This window comes from Diadema setosum, chromosome 12 (genome assembly GCF_964275005.1).
Source record: "Diadema setosum chromosome 12, eeDiaSeto1, whole genome shotgun sequence".
NCBI lineage: Eukaryota > Metazoa > Echinodermata > Echinoidea > Diadematoida > Diadematidae > Diadema > Diadema setosum.
The window spans coordinates 30,935,311-30,956,219 of record NC_092696.1 but is presented as its reverse complement, the minus strand read 5'-3'; the positions used below and the strand labels follow the sequence as shown (position 1 = coordinate 30,956,219).

The window sequence follows — 20,909 nt, the reverse complement described above, 5'->3', positions numbered from 1 at the left end:
TAAATGTAGTGACCAATGTATCATCCAAAAGGTATTATTTTGTACTTTATGACAGAGACAATACCTCAAAATCTTCAAAAATGGACTTATCGGTTTTTGCAAACAAACTCTTCATATATATATATATATATATATATATATACATATATATATATTATGTATATATCGATATATATATATATAATACAATATAAGTTATATATTGATATAGAATATGTGCCTTTTTCTTATCGGTTATAATGCTTTAGGTGAAGCGCATCAGCATCGATGACAAGCCGTTAATTCTTTATGTTTAAGCAAGTTGCTGAATGCAGGACTATCAAGGAGGCACAGAGGTATACATATTATTGTGATTTTATCTTATCGATTATTATACCTTATTAATGATGAACTACCATTGCCTCGTTTGACAAAAAAAAAATCAAATCAAATGTTATATTAAAAACTGCACATATTAATTGAAATCACTTCATCTTGTCAACTCTATATGAGATAGTTTCGTGCATTTTATCTTTGATATATTTTTGTCAGTTAAGACTTTGTGCTGTGTCATGCTATGATGACAACATCATGTTTGGCACTAATATACGTCCTGAAGATCCCTTCAAATAAATTGATCTATATATTACATTATTGTGGATCATAAATACAAATATAGGTACGAATATGACATTAGGAAATGTGGGCGACTTCAAACGTAAATTATTGCAAATCGCTACGAAACACGTGCAGAAGCGATAGTTGGCCAAAGAAGAATAGTCTATAATTATTTAAATGCAAACTATCTATTGCGTTTTCTAGTCGATTCAGACAGTATATTGTCAGTAGCATGTCTCCATTTGTTCAGTATAATTTCAGATTTTTTTTTTTCGATTTGCAGTCTTAACCCTCTAGTAAAATTAATTGTTTCTGTTATACAGTAAAGTATATCAATACCGTAATGGTGATTAGTAAAGTGAAACGAGGAAAGTGAAGATGAGAAAAATGGAGAAAAGGGGTAAAAATACATCAACGTTGCGTTTATGGTTTTCTATTAGATACATCCGTCTCATTAAAAAATAAGTATGCTATGAAACATAAGCCTACATTTTTTTTTTTTTACGACGTAATGTCAGTAACTTCAGAAGAAAAAAAAAGTAAACATAAGGACATAATACACTCCATTCAAACTAGTTTGTTCCATTCCAAAAATACAGAGTACAAGGAAAACATTCTTAGTGTGAAATGGAACAGATGTATTAAACAATATGAAAGGGGTACCAATAAACATTTCCATGAGTTGTGTATCATGATGGTTTAGAAACATTCATCTCTAGCAATGTCTTGTTCAAAAGCGATGATATCGACGTCAACTCACATGTTGTTGCTGAAAACGTTCACTTTTCGAGATCTTCGCGTCAATGCGCTGCTGTCTGGGCAAAATTTAAGGGAATTATCTTTTTTTATTGTGATGCTTTCAGAATTGCGCCAAAGTCATTTGCTAATAAAATTCAGTTTTAGATGTTATAGGCAGTGTAAACAAGGAAGTGTAAATCATTTTGAGCGGCCACATGCAACACCGCATATTTGCGTAAAATGTGTAGTGGAAAGTTCCATAGGCGAAAAACTGGGTGAACTTTAAAGATTATATCAAATAAGTTGCGAATTAACACTAGCAATGCTCACGATAACAGTTCACGTAAAAGTGGCATATGCCTTCTTTGGATCAGACGAAAATGCACAAGTCATCTATAACTATCTGACAAAACTTGGTCATTCTATTCAATCTCCTCTCACTCTCCAATAGACAATCAGTGACGGAAACGGCTCAGAAGGCGACAACAGCCGCGAAAATGACCAGGTCTGTTATGCTTCTTCAGGAATCTCCGACTCTTCGGATGAATCTGAAACAAACAGCGTGGCACTATTCGAGGAGTCGGTTTCTAGAGAGGACCAGGACAACAAAGGACACATGCAATAGGAAGAAAAGAACACAGAGAACAAATCCAATCGGTTACAGAGGTACTAACCAAGGCTAAACGTCATAAAGAAGAGTCACAGGGCTTGGACATTGATAAACAAGCCACCGAAGGGGGAGGGGTGATGGAGGGGGGGGGGGCAAAGAAGTAAAGGAAGGGGGAGAGGGAAGGAAGAGGATGAGAACATGGACCGGAACGAAAGGGCGCTAGCAGAAAAACATTGAAGAAGCAATCGAATAGGGAAAGAAGGGACAAGAATCAGTACGAAGGGAGGACGGGGCGTGTAGCTCTGTATAATGAAACATTGGGAAAGATCTTTCTATTGAGGAATCCACGTGCTGGACGTCGCCGCAACCATGATTCAGAGAGCCTCAGGGAGCTGAGCTGAAATACAGTCGACGCCCGTTATAACAAAGTCCTTGGGGCAGGCAGTTTTCTCCCGTTATATCGAATTTTCTTTATAACAGAACAAATAAACAGTAAAAAAATAATAATAATAATAATAATGTCGGGTCCTGAATTTTGTATTAAGTTGTAACTGCAGTTTCGTTATTACCGTGTCTGTTATAACGGGAGTGCATTGTAGTAATAATGGAAAGCTCTATTGATTTACTGAAGGCATGTGCTTGTATACTGACGAAAGTTGAAAAGAAAAATAGAAAACGATCACAAACTTAAATATGACAGATACCATCTTGAGTCACTGCTCCAACATTGTGACAGTAACTTGCGAAGATGCTCTTTTTTGGCTGAATGATTTACCCTGTTTACCGGTCTTGTAGATACATTTGTGTTTCATCGGTATCCTTTATACTTAGTGTTGTTTTTATAAGTTTTCGTGTTCTTTTTCAAGGACTTTGTGTCGTGCACAATGATCAATTTATCGGTTTTCGAGGAGCAGGGATACGAACAGTAAGCAAGCGTTTGAGCTAATATTATAGCTTCATGGCTATAAGTACACTGAAAAAAAAACTAACAAGAACAACAACAACACACACACACACACACACACACACACACACGCCCATACACACCATGCAAGGTAATTAACAATTAAATTGTGTAGAAGAGCAATGTGTTTGAATGATGTGAATTCAATGAATTCCACTTGGCATTTTTTAGGACTTTGCAGGCTCAGCACACCTTCATCTCCGATGTACCAAAGTACTGGAACTCACTTCCCAACATAGTATCAGCAGAAACTTTGAATTCTTTCAAGAACAAAATAAAATTGTTTCTATTGAAATCTTATGATTTACAACCGAATTAGGTTCATTTTTGTTGTCTTAATCAAGTCATGTTTTTACAAGCATTTAGCAATCATGCAGAAATCATTTTTTAAAGGAAAATAATCTGTCAACATAAGCTTTCCTCAGATATTACTTTTATTGTACTGTATAACATTATGTCTATTCTCTTTCTCTCCTTTTTTTTTTGTCCGCTCTTCTGTATTCATTTATTCACCGATTTTTTTTTTATATACATTGTCCAAAATTCTTGAAAAAAAATATTTAGAAAAGAATTATGACTTTTTTTTTATTCAATAATATATTTTCAAATTTTTGGTTCGGATTAAGAGAAAAACATAGCACTACACATGCATTCTTAAGTTTTGTGGAAAAAGTGGCACATGCTATTGACAAATCTTCACATCTAGTAGGTTTGTTCCTGGACTTCTCCAAGGCCTTCGACACCATTAATCATACTATTTTACTTGATAAAAAACATCATTACGGGAATTTGATTATAGGTCCGCTTTTTTTCTCGTTTATATAGATAATTTGTATAGGTCATCACACTTCCCTTTATTCTCTTTGCGGATGACTCAAATTTCTTTTTTTCGCACAAAAAATCCTCTTACTCTTGTAAATACAATAAACTCTGAATTAGAAAATGTCGCCCAATTGATAAAGGCAAATAAATTATCTCTTAATCTTCAAATGAGGAGTTTATTTGCAAAAGGGGTTACATCCACTTTTTGTACTTTAGAGAAAAACTGGTTTGTTTGTGAGAATTTGCACAAAAGTGTATGGAAAATCAAAATCTAATTTTGCTGTAATTTCTATTAAAATGTTTGTCTGGATTTGAAATTTTCACTGTAGCTAACTCAAATGGAATTCTGTGCGGTGATGCTAATAACGAAATTTTCGTCAAAAATGGATCTAACCCTTTTGCAAATGAGCTCTTCAAATATATATATATATATATATATATATATATATATATATGAAGAGTTTGTTTGCAAAAACCGATAAGACCATATTTGTCAAATGGAGATATTTGCAATTAAAGGTCAAGAAAAATAAAGAGAATAATAAGAAAATGTTTGCTTCTTTTGACCATAACTTCAAAAATATGCCTTTATATGCAGCGACCAATATATCATTTAAAAGGTATTATTTTGTACTTTATGACAGAGACCGTACTTCAAAATCTTCAAAAATGGACTTATCGGTTTTTGCAAACAAACTCTTCATATATATATATATATATGTATTAGCAACTCTACAGAGACACTACCTGTTGACATTGTTTTTGATGGGATTCCACTGGAAAATGTTTCCCATATTAAATTTCTGGGAATAAAGTTGATAGTATGCTTCCATGGAAATTCCATATTGATAGTATATGCAAAACTATTTCACGAAATATTAGTATAATTAACAAGATTAGATTTTGTCTTCCTTTGTAGTCCATGATTACATTATATTCATCTCTTATATTGCCATACTTAAATTATGGTATTCTTGCATGGGGAAATACACATTAAACACTCTTACATATATTACTTTTATTGCCAAAGAAGTCACTCCGTATCATATGTCATACTGCATTTCTGTGTCATACTGACCCATTATATTTTGAAAACAAAATAGTGAAAATTACGGATTTGTATTTTATAATTTAGGACAATTTATGTATAATTATGATAAAAATGATCTTTCAAATATATTTCAAACAATGTTTCCAAGAAATCAGTCTGTTCACAATTACCCAACAAGGCGTTCGAATGAATATCATTTGCCCTTTTTCAGAACTCTGCTGGCTCAGAACACCTTCACTTACGATGGGCCAAAGTATTGGAACTCACTTCCTAACGATATTGTAACAGCACGAACTTTGAATTCTTTCAAAAATAAGTTGAAATTATTTTTATTGAAATCTTATATCATAGAACCGGATTAGAATTGTTTTATTAACTCAATTAAGTCATCATCCATCTTTCTTTCATATAATAATAATAATAATAGTGTCTACTTGTATAGCGCACAGGTCCACTTTTCAGTGCTCATGGTGCTTCAAAAATGAAAAGAAATCATATATTTACATGCATATACATATTCAAACATTTCAACAAATAAGAAAATGGTAAACAAAAACAAATATATACCAAATAAAGAATACAACATATACCAATTAAAAATACAATATTGATCCAATATTAATGACATACAGCAATTACAGTCCTCAGTATGAAAGGAACAGATAAGTTTTAAGTTTGGATTTGAATGACTCCGTCGATGACAGTTCCCTTAACTGAAGAGGTAACTGATTCCACAATTCGTCGGTGTTTTCACGAACCGACGCTATTTCGATTTTGGTCAAAATTTTCAAAATCGAGATATTGGTACCAAATGAAAGTGCTTTCAAAACTCTACCAAATCCCCAGATTTTAGATCACAAAATTAATTATTCTTAATTTTATCAAAGAAAGAAAAAAACGACGGTACTCGAAATATCGAGAAATTGAGAAAAAGGGGTTTCACGAACCGACGCAGGAAAGATACGCCGGTTCGTGAAATCCGAATTGCTAGGGTGAAGAGCAATGCGGGTTTTACGAACTGTCGCGGTTGCATTATTTTGAGCTTTGTTCAACTTACTGGCCTAGAATTAGGTTTTGGCCCTAATCCAGATCTCAGAGTGAGAACCAAACCTTCTGAAAGATGAATGACGGCCTAAGCCAGCCCACTGTCCACAAGTGAAGTGAATGGTAAGCTATAATCCTATTAAAATCATGCTCAAAATAACAGTTTTAGTTGGACTACCATAACCATTAATTGCGGTAGAGTGTAGTCCCATGTATTCAATCGCGTGATGCTAATGAAGCCTAGTCTGTAAACGCCATCCAATATCAAATTAGATCCCAAATCATATTATTTATAGTTTCTTTTCAACTTATGTCGTTACTTCTGAGACTACTGAGTACTGTAGTCGTAACGTCTGTGTGCAAGACATGCAAGATGTCAAAGTCTCGAAGACACTCATGGCTAAGCCTTGACTTGAGTTGAAAATGAAATCATGAGATTGACAAAGTAGGCCTACTAAACTAAAAAAAAAAGTAAAAAGTCTTAAAGTAAAACTCAAAGGAAGAGTAAAGAATAAAGGTAGACATGTTAGACTTTAACTTTCAAGTCTAACTATTAAGTCTAAGTTAAGACTTTACTTGTAATACCAGTTACTAAAACTAAGATCAGCTGAAGTCTAAGACCAAGTCAAATTAACACAGAGTCTATCATAGTCTAGCTCTAGATCTACATCTAGACTAGCTAGTGGTAATAGTAGGTAGAGTCCACCCATTTTTTCCCCCAATTTTTACTGGTCCATTCCTGAAAAAGTTACTGGTCAGTGTCCAACAGTGATTTTTCCTGGTCAGGGACCGTCGGACCAGTGCCAGTGTGCAGCGTTGGTGTAGATGTCATCTATGACAGTATGTGGTCTAGTGATACTACCTAAACACTACGAGTACTCTACAGGTTAGGTGGCTTTCCTGTACAGTGAAGTGTTATAGTATACTTGTGAATTCAGCCCTAGTACCGTACTGTGTGTAGACATGTGACATTATATCTAACGTTAGTTCGAGTGGAGTACCTTTGAAGCACAGCGGTGGGGCTTTTTTTCCCTAAAACTTGTGAATGCGGCCCAACCAAATGGCGTTTACATATTTACGCGTGATTGATAGTGATACAGTAGCGCTGTAGATTTCCACAGCAGCCATACATAATCTGTTGTCCTTTCTTCTTTCCTTTTTTCCGTTTGTTCTTTCACCCTTTTTATTCTTGGGATCGAAGGACTTCTAAGAAATGTCCCTCGACTGATTTAACCAGGACTCTTGAGTCCTGGTAAACCTAACCTAACCAAGTAACCGTTAACGTTTTTTAGGCCTAACATAACAGTAACACTGACTTAGCCCTGTATTGACTTTGTCTTTGGCCGACTTACTGAGATGGCGAGTCTAACTCTTTAACGTTAGTCTAAACGTAGTCGTTAGATCTGTCAGTGTCAGTGTCACCGGTTATTGTATATGGTGCCATCTCTAATGTACGTTATCAAGTTGATGTTAGTTATCTATGTCAACTTACTAATTCAGTAATAGTGGTAGGCCTACTGTCATTCTGTTTGATATCGCCGCAGTATCATCCGTGACGTGTTAATTTTGTGTCACAAAGACAAAAGTTGCCAAGATCTAATAGTATTAGATGTCTAGATCTAGATGTAGTCTAGATCTAAGTAATATAAATTCTGTGTAACTTAAAAGTGACAGGTCTAGACTTCACTTAGTCTATGATTAGACCAGACATTCATGAGGCAAAGACCTAGTAGATCTATTCAACGTCAATTCCTACTAACTCGCCACGTGTTATTCCTAAGGCCAAGGACTTCCGGGTTAGTGATTTTTTTTTTTCATAAATACCAAACAGCAGACGTGTTTCATTTGCATTCTTGCACAGACTTCATGAAAATATGTGCAGTATCAAAGAAATATGATGCACATGACAATGCCAGTGTTTTATAGGTGAATGGTTAATACCTTTAAAAGCTGAATGATAATGTAGAGTCTAGGTCTAATTAAGATGTTACAGTCTCTGATAAGAAACAGGTTTGATTGTCATAGACTGTTTCCCAAATGCAGGTACATGTAGTAATATTCAGCTATTTCAATGCAATGCCTTGTTTACAAGTACATGTAGATTTATATTCATGTGAATGATAATTCAATTTCTACATGAGACTTACTAAGTGCTAAACATAATATCTTGCATCTGTAAAATGTGTAAATGACGAGACAATTTGAATATGCACCAAAGACGAACAGCAGCATTTTTTGACATTCTTTGATCCTGCATAGGCCTACCATTTTGTTTTATGTTTAATATAAATAGAGCAAAATAATTTCAACTTCAGTTTTGTTGGCTGATTTTTTTTTTCTTCTCAAAATTAAAGTTGTATCTTGTACCATGATGTTTGATTTTAATCAAAAGTTCTTAATTTCTTTCTTTTCTTTCAGATGACTGGTGCCATGTAGTAGCGAAGAACTGGACTGTCTCAGAAAAGAAACGGAAAAGTACAAGGTCGTGTACATCATCAACGGATGTGAATACAACGGTAATGTAGAGTCTAGGTCTAATTAAGATGTTAAAGTCTCTGATAATAACCAAGTTTTGATTGTCGTAGACTGTTTCCCAAATGCAGTTAGTAATATTCAGCTTTTTCAAAGCAGTGCCTTATTTACAAGGACATGAAGATTTATTCATGTGAATAATAATTCAATTTCTACATGAGACTTACTAAGTGCTAGACATAAGATCTTGCATCATTAAAATATGTAAAAGGCGAGACAATTTGAATATGCATCAAAGACGAACAGCAGTATTTTTTTGACATTCTTTGATCCTGTATACCATTTTGTTTTATATTTAATATAAATAGAGCAAAATGATTACAACTACAGTTTAGTTGGCTGATTTCTTTTTCTCAAAATGAAAGTTGTATCTTGTATCATGATGTTTGATTTTAATCGAAAGTTCTTAATTTCTGTCTTTTCTTTCAGATGACTGATGCCATGCAGTAGCGAAGAGCTGGACTGTTTCAGAGAAGAAGAAAAAAGTACAGCATCGTGCTGATCATCAAGGAATGTGAATACAGTGGCTTAGGAAAGAGGACAATCTACAGATAGGATAGAAGGGAGAAATTGGGATGAAGGGCGACAACATAAGGATGGTATATCTACAGTGAAATGTGATTGTAAAGTGGAAACATGAAACTAGAGTCTAAGATTGAAGGTGAAAACAATGCATTCCAATCTGTGATGTCGTAATTACAATTTTGCTACACTTTAATAACACTACAGAGAGACATTTATATCAAGGAAAGCTTCATGTGGATATGGAATGTTAGATTTTTTAAAGTGTTCATTGGTATGTATTTCATGATAATAAATCTTGAAGGTTTTGTGTGGTAATCATAACCTTGTGATAAATCTTGATAGATTTCTAAGTGCACATTGGCAATATTAGATTATGCTGTAATCAGATTAAGTTCTATTCTCCTTTATTCTTTTATTTATTATTTTGTTGTCTTCAACCCACTCTGAATGTGTCACGTATGACTCTTATAAACATGGGAACATGCACTCCATGTAATTGATAGGACTTATAACAAATTGACATAATTATTCAACCATCACCAGACAGTTTTGTTATAAGATGTTCTTTATTTAACTAAAACTGTAAATTATGATACGTGTATGTTCCCATGCAAACTCACAACAAAATACAGAAATATGATTTCTTTTAATAATAAATCATTATATCTCTAAATTTACAATTAAAGAAAGTGATTGCAAAAAGGATGTCAAACATTGTATATTAAAATAATAGATTATTGATTTGTCTCCATCCATAGTAACACACACAACTGCAGTGTGCAGTTTGTAGGCTGCTGTGAAAAAAATCACAGGCAGCCCAAGCGGGATTCGAACCCACAACCTCTGGATTACTAGACCAGCGTCATAACCACTAGACCACCGGAGTGCCCTGGCACTACCTTTACACATGAATAATTAAATATAGAAGGGCTTGGGAGCTTACTGCTCTTATTAAATATGTACATGTCATTTGCAACTCAACTAAAGATGATTAAACACACTGAAATTCTTGCTTTAAATGATATTCATAATCTGTTTTTTTTTTTCTTTAATAGCTTGGGGTGGACACTTTATACACTGTATCGGTCTACATTTCGCCTAGAAAATGGAATTCTTTACTTCGAGACGTTTCTTTTTAAAAAACAAAAAAAAAATTAAGAGTCCTTTAAAGGTGCTGTAAAACAATGGTGTTTGTTTGCTTGTTTGTTTTTTGGTGGGGGGGGGGGGAGTCAAATTAGCCTTGGCCACTCTCCACCGTCCTTTTTTTTTTTTCCTTTAGCTGCATTTTTTTTAGTCATCACATGAAAATTCGTGTGCATCCACCCCGTAGTTTTGCTGATGACCTTTCTTTTTAATTATTTTAGCCACACACATTTTGGCCGAATTTCCCCACCCCTCTTGTGAATTTGCTAGTACATGTACTAAGACACATTCTCAGAATGTGTTCATAGTACTGGTGGATTAAGGATTCACAGGGAGGGGGGGGGGTCTGCCAAAATTTCTCTTTTCTCATATGTAACAAGCCTACGGGGCGAAAGGCTGATATTATGGGCTTTCTACACACATTTTTAGATGCTAATTATTGGTTAACAGGAGCACGATCATTTATGTTGTGATTAATTTGTTTCCTTATACATGTATATGTATGACTTCTATTACAGACTTAATTGGCTTGGCACTCCTTACATCGACCTATTTTAGACACCCATTTCCTTCTCTCTTGCTTTTTCTCTACTGTCCTGTGAATAGTGTAACTACATGTACATGCAGTGCATCTTCTCTGTTGTATGATATACATCAAATTTTTATCTGAGCATATGGGTGTTGCAGTGGGTGTTGCACTCTCAAGCTTTATGCATATGCAGCAACATCTTTGTGTGTTCATATACATAGTTATGCTTGATATGTTAATTTGAGAATGTTATTCTGATATAATAATATACTGATATAATAATGAACTTGAATTACACATATTCTTGAATCTTGATTCCATCTCCATTTGCCATTAGATATTTATTGATTTATGGAACTCTTCCACAATTGTTATCCTTCCCATTGTCATTACTCATCTCTGAATAATTCAAATTTGATATTTTATGGAGGACCTATGTTTCTTCGATTACATAATGTACCTCTTCAATTATTGGTGCAATATAAGGCATAATAAAACATGACCATTATTATATATTTAAAATGAAGCTTGAAATTCTGATAGTGTTGATATTTTTGTATTTCTAGGAGTTTATCAGTTTCGAAGAGTGCATGCAGGATGGGTTTTATGTTTTCATATCAAGTGCAGCTATCATAGAATCTGTTGAGCAGGATAGAGAAAGATGGAAAATGAAGAATTATGAGTGAATTCGCATGCGAGCCAAATGACAATAATGACACCGATAAAAATTGTGACAAAGTAAAAGTCACAAATAACAGAGTGCATGAGTATGAAAGATGAGTAAATGCAAGTAATTATTACTGACTGGCACGTCTTTTTCCCAATTTTTAGCGGTATCCTTCATCTTAGAACAAACATTCATAATTATTATGAAAGAAGTGAACTGAATTTGAATTAAAAATAATGTGAAAAGATAAAAAAGTAAGTTAAAAAAGTAAAAAAAAAACAACAGTAAAAAGTAAAAAATATGAAACACAGTATACCAAGTACATGTATTACCTAATGATAGATGTCCACATGCAAAAGTGTTAAATAATATATCCACAAAAAAAGGGGGCAAAGAAATCTTTGGAACGATCAACGACAGCTCTAATAACAATACTAAATGAAGATGAAAACAATGACAACACGCTTTTTAGAACAATTAAGAGAAACTGGCTTGTATTATCATCTTAATTATCACTAAATGTATTGTAATCATCACAACAATCATTACATGACAATTAATTTCAATTAATAAGGTTATTGTTGATAAGCAGGTATAGCCCTAATAGTATTTGTATGTAAACACATACGAAAATGAAATAGCGACGGTTCGTAAATACACGCGTATTGCACGTTACCTATTGTGCAGGCCCTACAGCGCGGGTCTCACGAACCGGCGTAATACAACTTACGTCGGTTCGTGAGAACCGCGCTTAAGTACATAACCTATGGTGCGCGCAAGAAACGATGGATTTACGAACCGACGCAGTGAGTTTGAAGACAGAAATATCGTAAATTTCTTGGATTCACACTATAATTACACTATGGATAGGAAGAACAACTTCCACTCTCATCACCCTGTCAAAATTTTCACACACAAGACAGGAAAAGTCATTGAAAACGTTGTCTAAAACTTGCGAGATCTTTAAACGCGATTTTCTCAGAATTGCATTTTCGCTCAAAAACGAAATAGCGTCGGTTCGTGAAAACGCCGACGAATTTTGGTCCCATGTCGGAAAAAGCACGATCACCATACCCATGTTTTACTCTGGGTGTTTGGAGTAAGAATGCATCTGATGATGAACGTAGCCTTCGTGTCGGATTGTATTTTTGAACAGAATTACTTATGTATATTGGGGGAAAAGAATGAACTGAATGATGTACTAATAACAGAATCTTGAAAATGATCTTTTTTTTCTTTTTTTTTTCTACAGGTAACCAATGTAAGGAACGGAGAACTGGTGACATGGAATCAAACTTATTAGTAAAAGTTAACAATCGGGAAGCAGAATTTTGCAACAGTTGAAGTATTGTGACATCTTTTTTTGAAAGATTACACAATGAATTCGAAAAATCCAACCGAGAAGAAATCAAAGCATGAATAAGTATCTCAGCTGCAGATGTAGACAAATATTTCCTTATGAAACTTAAATCACGCAACTGATATCGAACATTCCGCTGAATATGAGTTACATGACTTCGAAATGACATTTCCTGATCAAATATGACACCTAAATTACGGGCTGTTTTCGACGGAGTAATGCAAGTGCTACCGATGTTGACATGACATGACTGATAATCAACTTTGTTTAACATATTCTTTGATCCCAATAACAGAAACTCAGATTTATCATCATTTAGTTTAGAAAGGCCATTGGATGTAAGCCAGATTTTCAGGTCTTGCAAACATGCTTCGAGTTTTGCAATGGCGGATGACAATGAAGACACAGTGGGTTTAAAAGACAAATATAGTTGTATATCATCCGCATAACAATGATAACTAATACAATGCTTGCGAAATACTTCACTAATTGGTTGCATATACAGAGAAAAAAGCAGCGGGCCTCCAACAGAACCTTGAGGTAGACCAAACTTTGTCATAGTTTTACAAGAGGTAGAATCACCAATTCTGACATAATGAGATCGATCACATAAGTAGGATATAAACCAATCAAAAACAGTTCCTTTGATGCCCAAATATCTCAGTCGTTGAATCAAAAAGCATGATCGACTGTGTCAAAAGCTGAGCTCATATCAAGCATGATAAGAGCAGTGATGTTACCACTAATTCTCTGAACACAATATCTGATAAATTGACTAACAGTGTTTCTACACTATGACCAGGCTTGTACGCAGATTGAAATGAATCAAGCAATTCATTATTTTGCAGATACATTGTCAGTTGTGAGAAAACAACCTTTTCAAGCAATTTACTTAAATAAGGTAAATTTGAAATTGGGCGGTAATTTTGTAGACACATCTGATCTAAGCCTGCATTTTTTTTTAGTAACAACATAATTGCATTTATTCATTTATATATATATGTATATATATATTTATATATTAATCAATCACATTTCAACTATTTTCTATTTTTAGATATAAGTTACATATTTTTAGATATATGTTATATAATATAAGTTTTACTCAAATGTTACTGATATTGAACAATGTATCATTGTGTCTATTCTTTCCTTTTAACATGTCCGCTCGTCTGTATTTTTTCTGGTACATGTACCCAAGTCTTAATTCGCAATATCATGCAAGGGTGCGTCTTATCACTCTTACATCCTGGTATTCAGTTTGCTTGTGTCCACAATGGCGGCCGTGTGTCGTTGTTTCATTTTCATCTTCTTTCTTTTTTCCTTTTTTCCGTTATTTTTTTTCCTGTTATCATTTCATGTCAGTTGACATTGGTTTCTTTGATTTTGTTTCATACGTGTGTTTGTAGTTTCATGAAGTCATTATTCGTTTTTTATGTATTTTTGAGGGTCCCATATCGTACAAGCTTGGTGTTTTAGTTTTACCCTCCATTCCATTCCCATCCGTACAATATGCACACCTTATAAATGCAATTAGGTTGTTACTCGTTGTTACTCGTTGTTACATGTATTTTGTTAATGTACGTTTTTGAAATGACTATATGTTCTGTTAATGCATTGTGTATAATTTCTCCTGGTTATTTCATGGAAATTAAAATAAAGTTGAATTGAATTGAATTGAATTCATACCGGTATATGTACCCAATCCTTCGCAATATCGATCCAGGGAGTGATTTATCATTTCACTATACATCATGAAGTCCAGTCTGCTTGTGTCCACGATGGCGCGTATTGTAGTCTTAATTTTCTTTTCATTTTTCTTCCTTTTTTCCCCTCCTAAGTAGAGGTCATGTCAGTTGACATTGCTTTCTTTGATTTTGTTCCATACAATGTTTGTAGTTTCATTAAGTCATTATTTGTTTTCTTATGTACTTTCCGAGGGTCCCATACCCTACAAGCTTTGCTTGTTTGTAGGACCCTCAATTTCCATCCCAATCCTTGTATTATGCATACGTATATCTTAGAAAATGAATTCATGTTGTTACTCGTGATCCCGTGTACATTTTCTTTGAAATTGTTACAAATATGTTTTGTTAATGCATTGTATATATAATTTTCCCTGTTTATTAAATGGAAATGAAAATAAAGTTGAAGTTGAAGTTGAAGTTAATGTTACCAACTTCACTATGTTCTCAGGTGTTCACCTCTGGATACAAGATCCACCGTAAAACTTTTTACATTGACATCAAGAAGCAATGTCAACATTCTCACAAAGTTGTAAGAAAGTAAGTGAAATTATGATCATTGACACATGGATTTGCATTCTGCATTTTGTATACAGTATTTTGATTAAAACTTTAAAACGATCTTCGAATTACTTCCGATGAGACGAATATTGTATCGAAAAACAACAACTAAAAAATACAATTAGCCATAGAACCTGGTAAAAGTTGATGTTAGTACCAGTTCAATCATGAAAACATAACATACACAATCTTACAGTATTGCAGTTACGGTACACCATTCCGATGAAAATACTTTAATGTATACATTCTGAGTCATTATGCGTTGTTGAATTGAGCATTGAATAACTTGTTTCTAATGACTGCAGGGTCGTCGATGTTTCTGGAATTTAGCATTGTTGTTAATAGTGCGTTGTTTGTTAAAAAAAAAAAAATGTACATGAAATGAATATTGGTGTCGTTGTTTTTTTATATGCGTGTGTGTCAGTGTTTGTTATTTAATTATTCCATGTAATCGAGATAGCCTGCATAGGACTTTTATCACATGCAAAATTTACTGTATCCCTTATTTTGTTGATACAATCATATTCTCGAGTGGGGTGTTGTCTCTCTTCAATGTATTTCCGAAATTCCTTCATTCTTTCTTTTCTTCTGCACATTTAAAAACACACTGCAAAGCTACAGCTGTACTTCCCGATAAACATTTGCAGGTCACTGTCTCCGTGCATGTACTTACCTCCCTCCCTCTCTCTCTCTCTCTCTCTCTCTGTTGTCTTTGTATACCAGTGTTGTCTCTTATAGTCCTATTTACATATCACTTTGTTCTCTGTTTTGGGCTTCCGAAATCAAAGTATGTTTAATAATGACTTCCTTATTCAAAAGGGCTAACATTATAGCAAGGGCTGTCTGTTCAGTAGGTCCATCCTTTTTTCATACAGTACGTATCGGCTCTCCTGGATGATTTATTACAATGTTTTGTTATGTCAATGATGCATCATAATTTCTCGCTATTGTTTTACAATTTTTCTTTTATTAACCCATTCCGTACTCATGTCTGAAATGCCCGTTAACTTAATTCACAGGCCACCAGGTTTTCATATGAAATGGGTTAATTTGCGCTTATAATATGAAATGTATATGTTATGCCTTAATTTGAATAAATTTCCACTGAATTGAATTGAATCTTAAAGAACTTGTATCAATATACATATGTGTGAATAAATGTATATATATATATATATATATATATATATATATATATGAAGAGTTTGTTTGCAAAAACCGATAAGTCCATTTTTGGAGATTTTGAAGTACGGTCTCTGTCATAAAGTACAAAATAATACCTTTTAAATGATATATCGGTCACTACATATAAAGGTATATTCTTGAAGTTGTGGTCAAAAGAAGCAAAAATTTTCTTATTATTCTCTTTATTTTTATTGACCATTAATCGCAAATATCTCCATTTGACAAGTATGGACTTATCGGTTTTTGCAAACAAACTTCATATATATATATATATATATATATATATATATATATTATACATAGGGATAGATATCAATGTATAGCGTAAAATGGAGAAAAAGATTATGAACTATCATTTCTCATTACAATCTGATTTTTTTTTCATTTCCATAAGATTAATATCAATGTTAATTAATGATTGTTTCGCAACATTATGGAGGACGACACATTCAGCATACATTTAAAACAATTCCCAGATTCTTAAAGTAATCAATCTTTCGTTGATTTATTTTCATTGCAATAGATTAGTACATTTGTCTTTATCGATGTTGGTGAACACCGATTTTTCCGTGTACATCAGTTTATAGTAACAGAGACGCTAAAAGCATGAGGCATACAAATGTCTGTAATGTTATGCCTGGGCCTACCCCTATTTTTATTTCAATTCAATTAAATTCCAAGTTTATTTCATTTCTAGACAAAACATATGTTTCACTGGGAATTAGATTAACAGATAAATACATTTACTATCATTGACAAACATGAAACAAGACTATAGACAACAAAACAACTTCTGAAAAAATGGCTGTACGGGGCAAAACGGAATGGACAAGACTAACAAACAGAAGACAAAAAACAAAAAACAAAAACAAGAAAAAGTAGAAATTACGCAAATTACATATGTCCCCGTCGGAAGTAGCATTTTGTAGCAAAATGTGCAATATAGGTAAAAAATCAAGGTCAAAGGTCAAAGAAGTCAAAGGTCAAAATTCTGTGTAAAAGCTTTGAAGCCCTCACCTAGTGCCATCACATAAAGCAAACGAAATCGAAATCGGGTTAGAAATGGCGAAGGAGTAGCATTTTGTAGCCAATGTACAATACAGGTCAAAAATCAAGGTCAAAGGTCAAAGAAGGCAAAGGTCAAAATTCTGTGTAAAGTTTTGAAGCCCTCACCTTCAATAATGCCATCACATAAAGCAAACGGAATCGAAATCGGGTTAGAAATGGCAAAGGAGTAGCATTTTGTAGCCAATGTACAATACAGGTCAAAAATCAAGGTCAAAGGCGGCAAAGGTCAAAATTCTGTGTAGAAGTTTTGAAGCCCTCACCTAGTGCCATCACATAGCCAACGGAATCGAAATCGGGTTAGAAATGGCGAAGGAGTACTATGAAGAAAAATGTGATATACTTGTACATAAATTGCCCTAAATTGTGTAAAAAAAAATAATTCTAAGAGCTTGATAGAGGAAAACAATGTATTTGTACGAGAACGTACAGGGGAATGACAGAGAGCTTTCTTTTGCAAGAGAGACACTGTTTCAAGTAAATTCTGATGCATGTTACCCCAAGCTGAAACTCCATAATTCGAATGAGGCAATATTAACGACGAATATAACATAAGTAATGATTTTTGTGGAGTATGAAATTTCCATCGGTTTATAACGCCTATATTACGCGATATTATCTTACAAACATTATCAACATGTAATATCCAGGAAAGTTTATCATCTACAATGACCCCCAAGAATTTGATATTAGATACTCTTTGTAGATGGAATCATCTAAAAACATATTTGTGTTTAACCTATCAACATTATTACTAAAAATCATATATTTCGTTTTTTGAGCATGGAGTGATAACTTATTAGCTCTGACCCAGTTTGGCACTTAATTCGATTCAATATTGATTTTGTGAACGATAAAATCAATATCATTATGGGTTAGAAATACATTTGTATCATCTGCAAAATTAATAAAAGAGAGGTCACCAGATACGCGACAAAAATCATTTGTATAAATAATGAACAATAACGGCCCTAAAAGCCACATTTAACTTCTCTGATAACTGACTAATTACTTTTAATTGTAATAATTTTTTTTTCTATCTTCTAATGTAAATAACTCTTGAACCACTCCAAGTCCTTTCCATGTATTCCGTAATGCGAAAACTTATGAAGTAAAATGCTATGACTGACGGTGTCGAAGGCCTTGGAGAAGTTCAAGAAAATATTATCAAAATGCGAGTGATTTTCAGTACTGTTGCATGAACTACTCAAAGAAATGTAAAAGAGCATGCAAAGTACTATGCTTCTCATTTTCATGCCAATGTTTATAAAATGATAGACTTGTGATGGCACTTTAAAAGCATCGGTTTGATACCTAACATTGTCATACTAAAAATCATTGTCTCATCTCCATAACAATAATTAATGTGAGGATAAGCCAAATCTCCTTTAAAGGCTGTCCAGACATTATTCGAACTAGGACATACGTCATCAATATTGAGCACAAATCATTTCTTTAAATAACAACATTCAATGCACTACATTGCAATGTTTCCAGTGAGATTTTTTCATTAAAAACAATGAAAATTGTACTAATGAAATGATTAAGAACAACCAGAACAAGGGATATCTCCACATTTTCTACTGTTATGCGAGTGAGGTTAAACTGAAATTAACTTTAATTGGTAGATGATAACTAAATGCAATTGGTACTTTAAAAAATCATACAAAGTGTCATCAGTACGTCATTTACTTATCAACAAAAATGCTACACATTTTTAAGGCAATAAATATTTCTGCTTACACCTGCACATACTCTAGGATGGAACTCGAACTTACGACCTCCTGGTCGATAGAAAGGCGTCATATTCCATGCGTGGATAGTTTTCATGCGTGTTTTGGCTTAGAAAAAAAAAAAGATGACATAGCCGAGTTGCACCTATTTTGATTACTTTACTTCAATAAAAGGTGCATTTTAAAAGGCTTCATATTCGGTTTGTTTAAACAATAATGAATAAAAGGAAATCAGTAATATGATGTAATTTCAGCAGTGTGTCGTTATTAAAGCGTCATCTGGTAATGGTACAGATGAAGATCGTTGTCATCCGGCTTTTTATTCCCGTTCCCAAATGTTGTTTCCATCTGTGAAACAGAAAGCGTCATCTGTGAAACAGAAATTAAAGAGTTGTGAGGTAAATGTTTTCATGAGAGGCAGACAGTCATGTTTAGCTACAACCTGGCATTATATAACGTGAAAATATATTTAGTCATTTCAATATCTATTCCAGCAGATTCTATTAGTTTGTGATAACTACCAATGACTGGTGTCTATTCGATTAATCTTCCATGTTCGGACTACTTTCGTGGTTTGTTCACATCGCTGAATTCGTAAAGAGCGTTGACGACCACTTAGTCATCCTCGGCAAAGAAGTCGTAATCGTACAGGTGAAGATCGATGTTATCCAAATTTTATCCTCATCTCCAAATGAAGAGTTTGTTCGCAAAAACCGATAAGTCCATACTTGCTAAACGGAGATATTTGCGATTAAAGGTCAAGAAAAATAAAGAGAATAATAAGAAAAAAGTTTGCTTCTTTCTACCATAACTTTGAAAATGTACCTTTATAATTATGTAGTGATCAAGATATCCTTTGAAAGGTATTATTTTGTACTTTATGACAGAGACGGTGCTTCAAAATCTTCAAAAATGGACTTATCGGTTTTTGTGAACAAACTCTTCAAATAATGTTTCCTTTGATTGATCTGGGATTTTTTCGTAGACCTGAGGGTGCTGCAGAGATGTACGATTCTCTTAGCAATCTGGGAGCGCAGCTGCTCCGGATGAATGAGCAGAGATCATTTGGTAGACGTCGTGAGAATACTGAAGAGATGTCCCCTTTCCTGCGTCATCCCGGAGTGCTGCTCCTGGTGAATGACCGGCGACCGTTTCGTAGAAGTGACCTTGCTGAGGAGATCCACTCGTCGCTCCACCACACGTTTCGTTTTGCAAGTGTGTTTAAGGATCATGCGCCTGCTGATTACACAAAGAACGATCACGAGAACGGATATCACGCTGCCGATGATGATGCCAGTTGTTGAAGTAGGGGGTGGGGAGGATGGCATGACATCCGTAAATGAAGAATAAAGTGGGAACGGCGAAATAGACGGAAACGGCTTTGCTGTTGGTGACGGAAGTATACCACACAAGATTGGAGTGACATTCGAAAAGGGTTCAAGTTTAATGTTCAGTGAATGAAATGTCTGAAAGTGTTATTCCAGTTGGTACGTAAATCAGCCACCAGACATTTTCACTTTGACTTTTGGATGCAGGGTAATAGGATTAACTTCCCAACCATACCTGTCACTACGTAGCCTAGTGGTGTTACAGCTTACGTTGTTGTCTTTTAGGTTTTTGTGGCCTGATGGGCGTGCATTAAAACAAGTGCATCTAAACACGGGAACATGAAACGTTGTCGTCTTGTTATAACTATTGTTATGGCCTGCTATTGAACAAATATAGTTGCTGGAGTCGCTGTAGGAGATATCAGTGAAATAAAGCTGCAGGGAACCAGTTCCGTTTACATCTCCTACATAATTATAAGCTGCTGGGATGGTTATTTATGAGTTCCCGTTTCTGCCTATTTTCCTAAAATTTAGAGTAAAAGGCAAAATAGTCGTCGTCACTTTCTTGTCCCTTTTTTGAAAAGCGAAAACTATCCGTTCCTTTATGACCATCACATTCCAACGTCAAATTATCGCATATAGTGACAGGTATATTGACAACGTAGTCTCCATTGCACGACATGCAGACCTCAGACAACACCTCAGAAAAT

The 20,909-nt window shown here is 34.3% G+C and overlaps 1 protein-coding gene across 1 annotated transcript in view; it reads left to right on the top strand.

Annotated features, from left to right (window-relative positions):
* Positions 1 to 20,175, top strand: part of LOC140235877 (uncharacterized) — a 237,445-nt gene extending 217,270 nt beyond the window's left edge. Inside the window, exons 15-17 of the mRNA XM_072315871.1 lie at positions 249 to 277; positions 1,787 to 1,840; positions 19,857 to 20,175. Coding sequence (XP_072171972.1) covers positions 249 to 277; positions 1,787 to 1,840; positions 19,857 to 20,175 — 402 coding nt within the window. The remainder of the gene's footprint in view (positions 1 to 248; positions 278 to 1,786; positions 1,841 to 19,856) is intronic.
* The last annotated feature ends 734 nt before the right edge of the window (positions 20,176 to 20,909 follow it).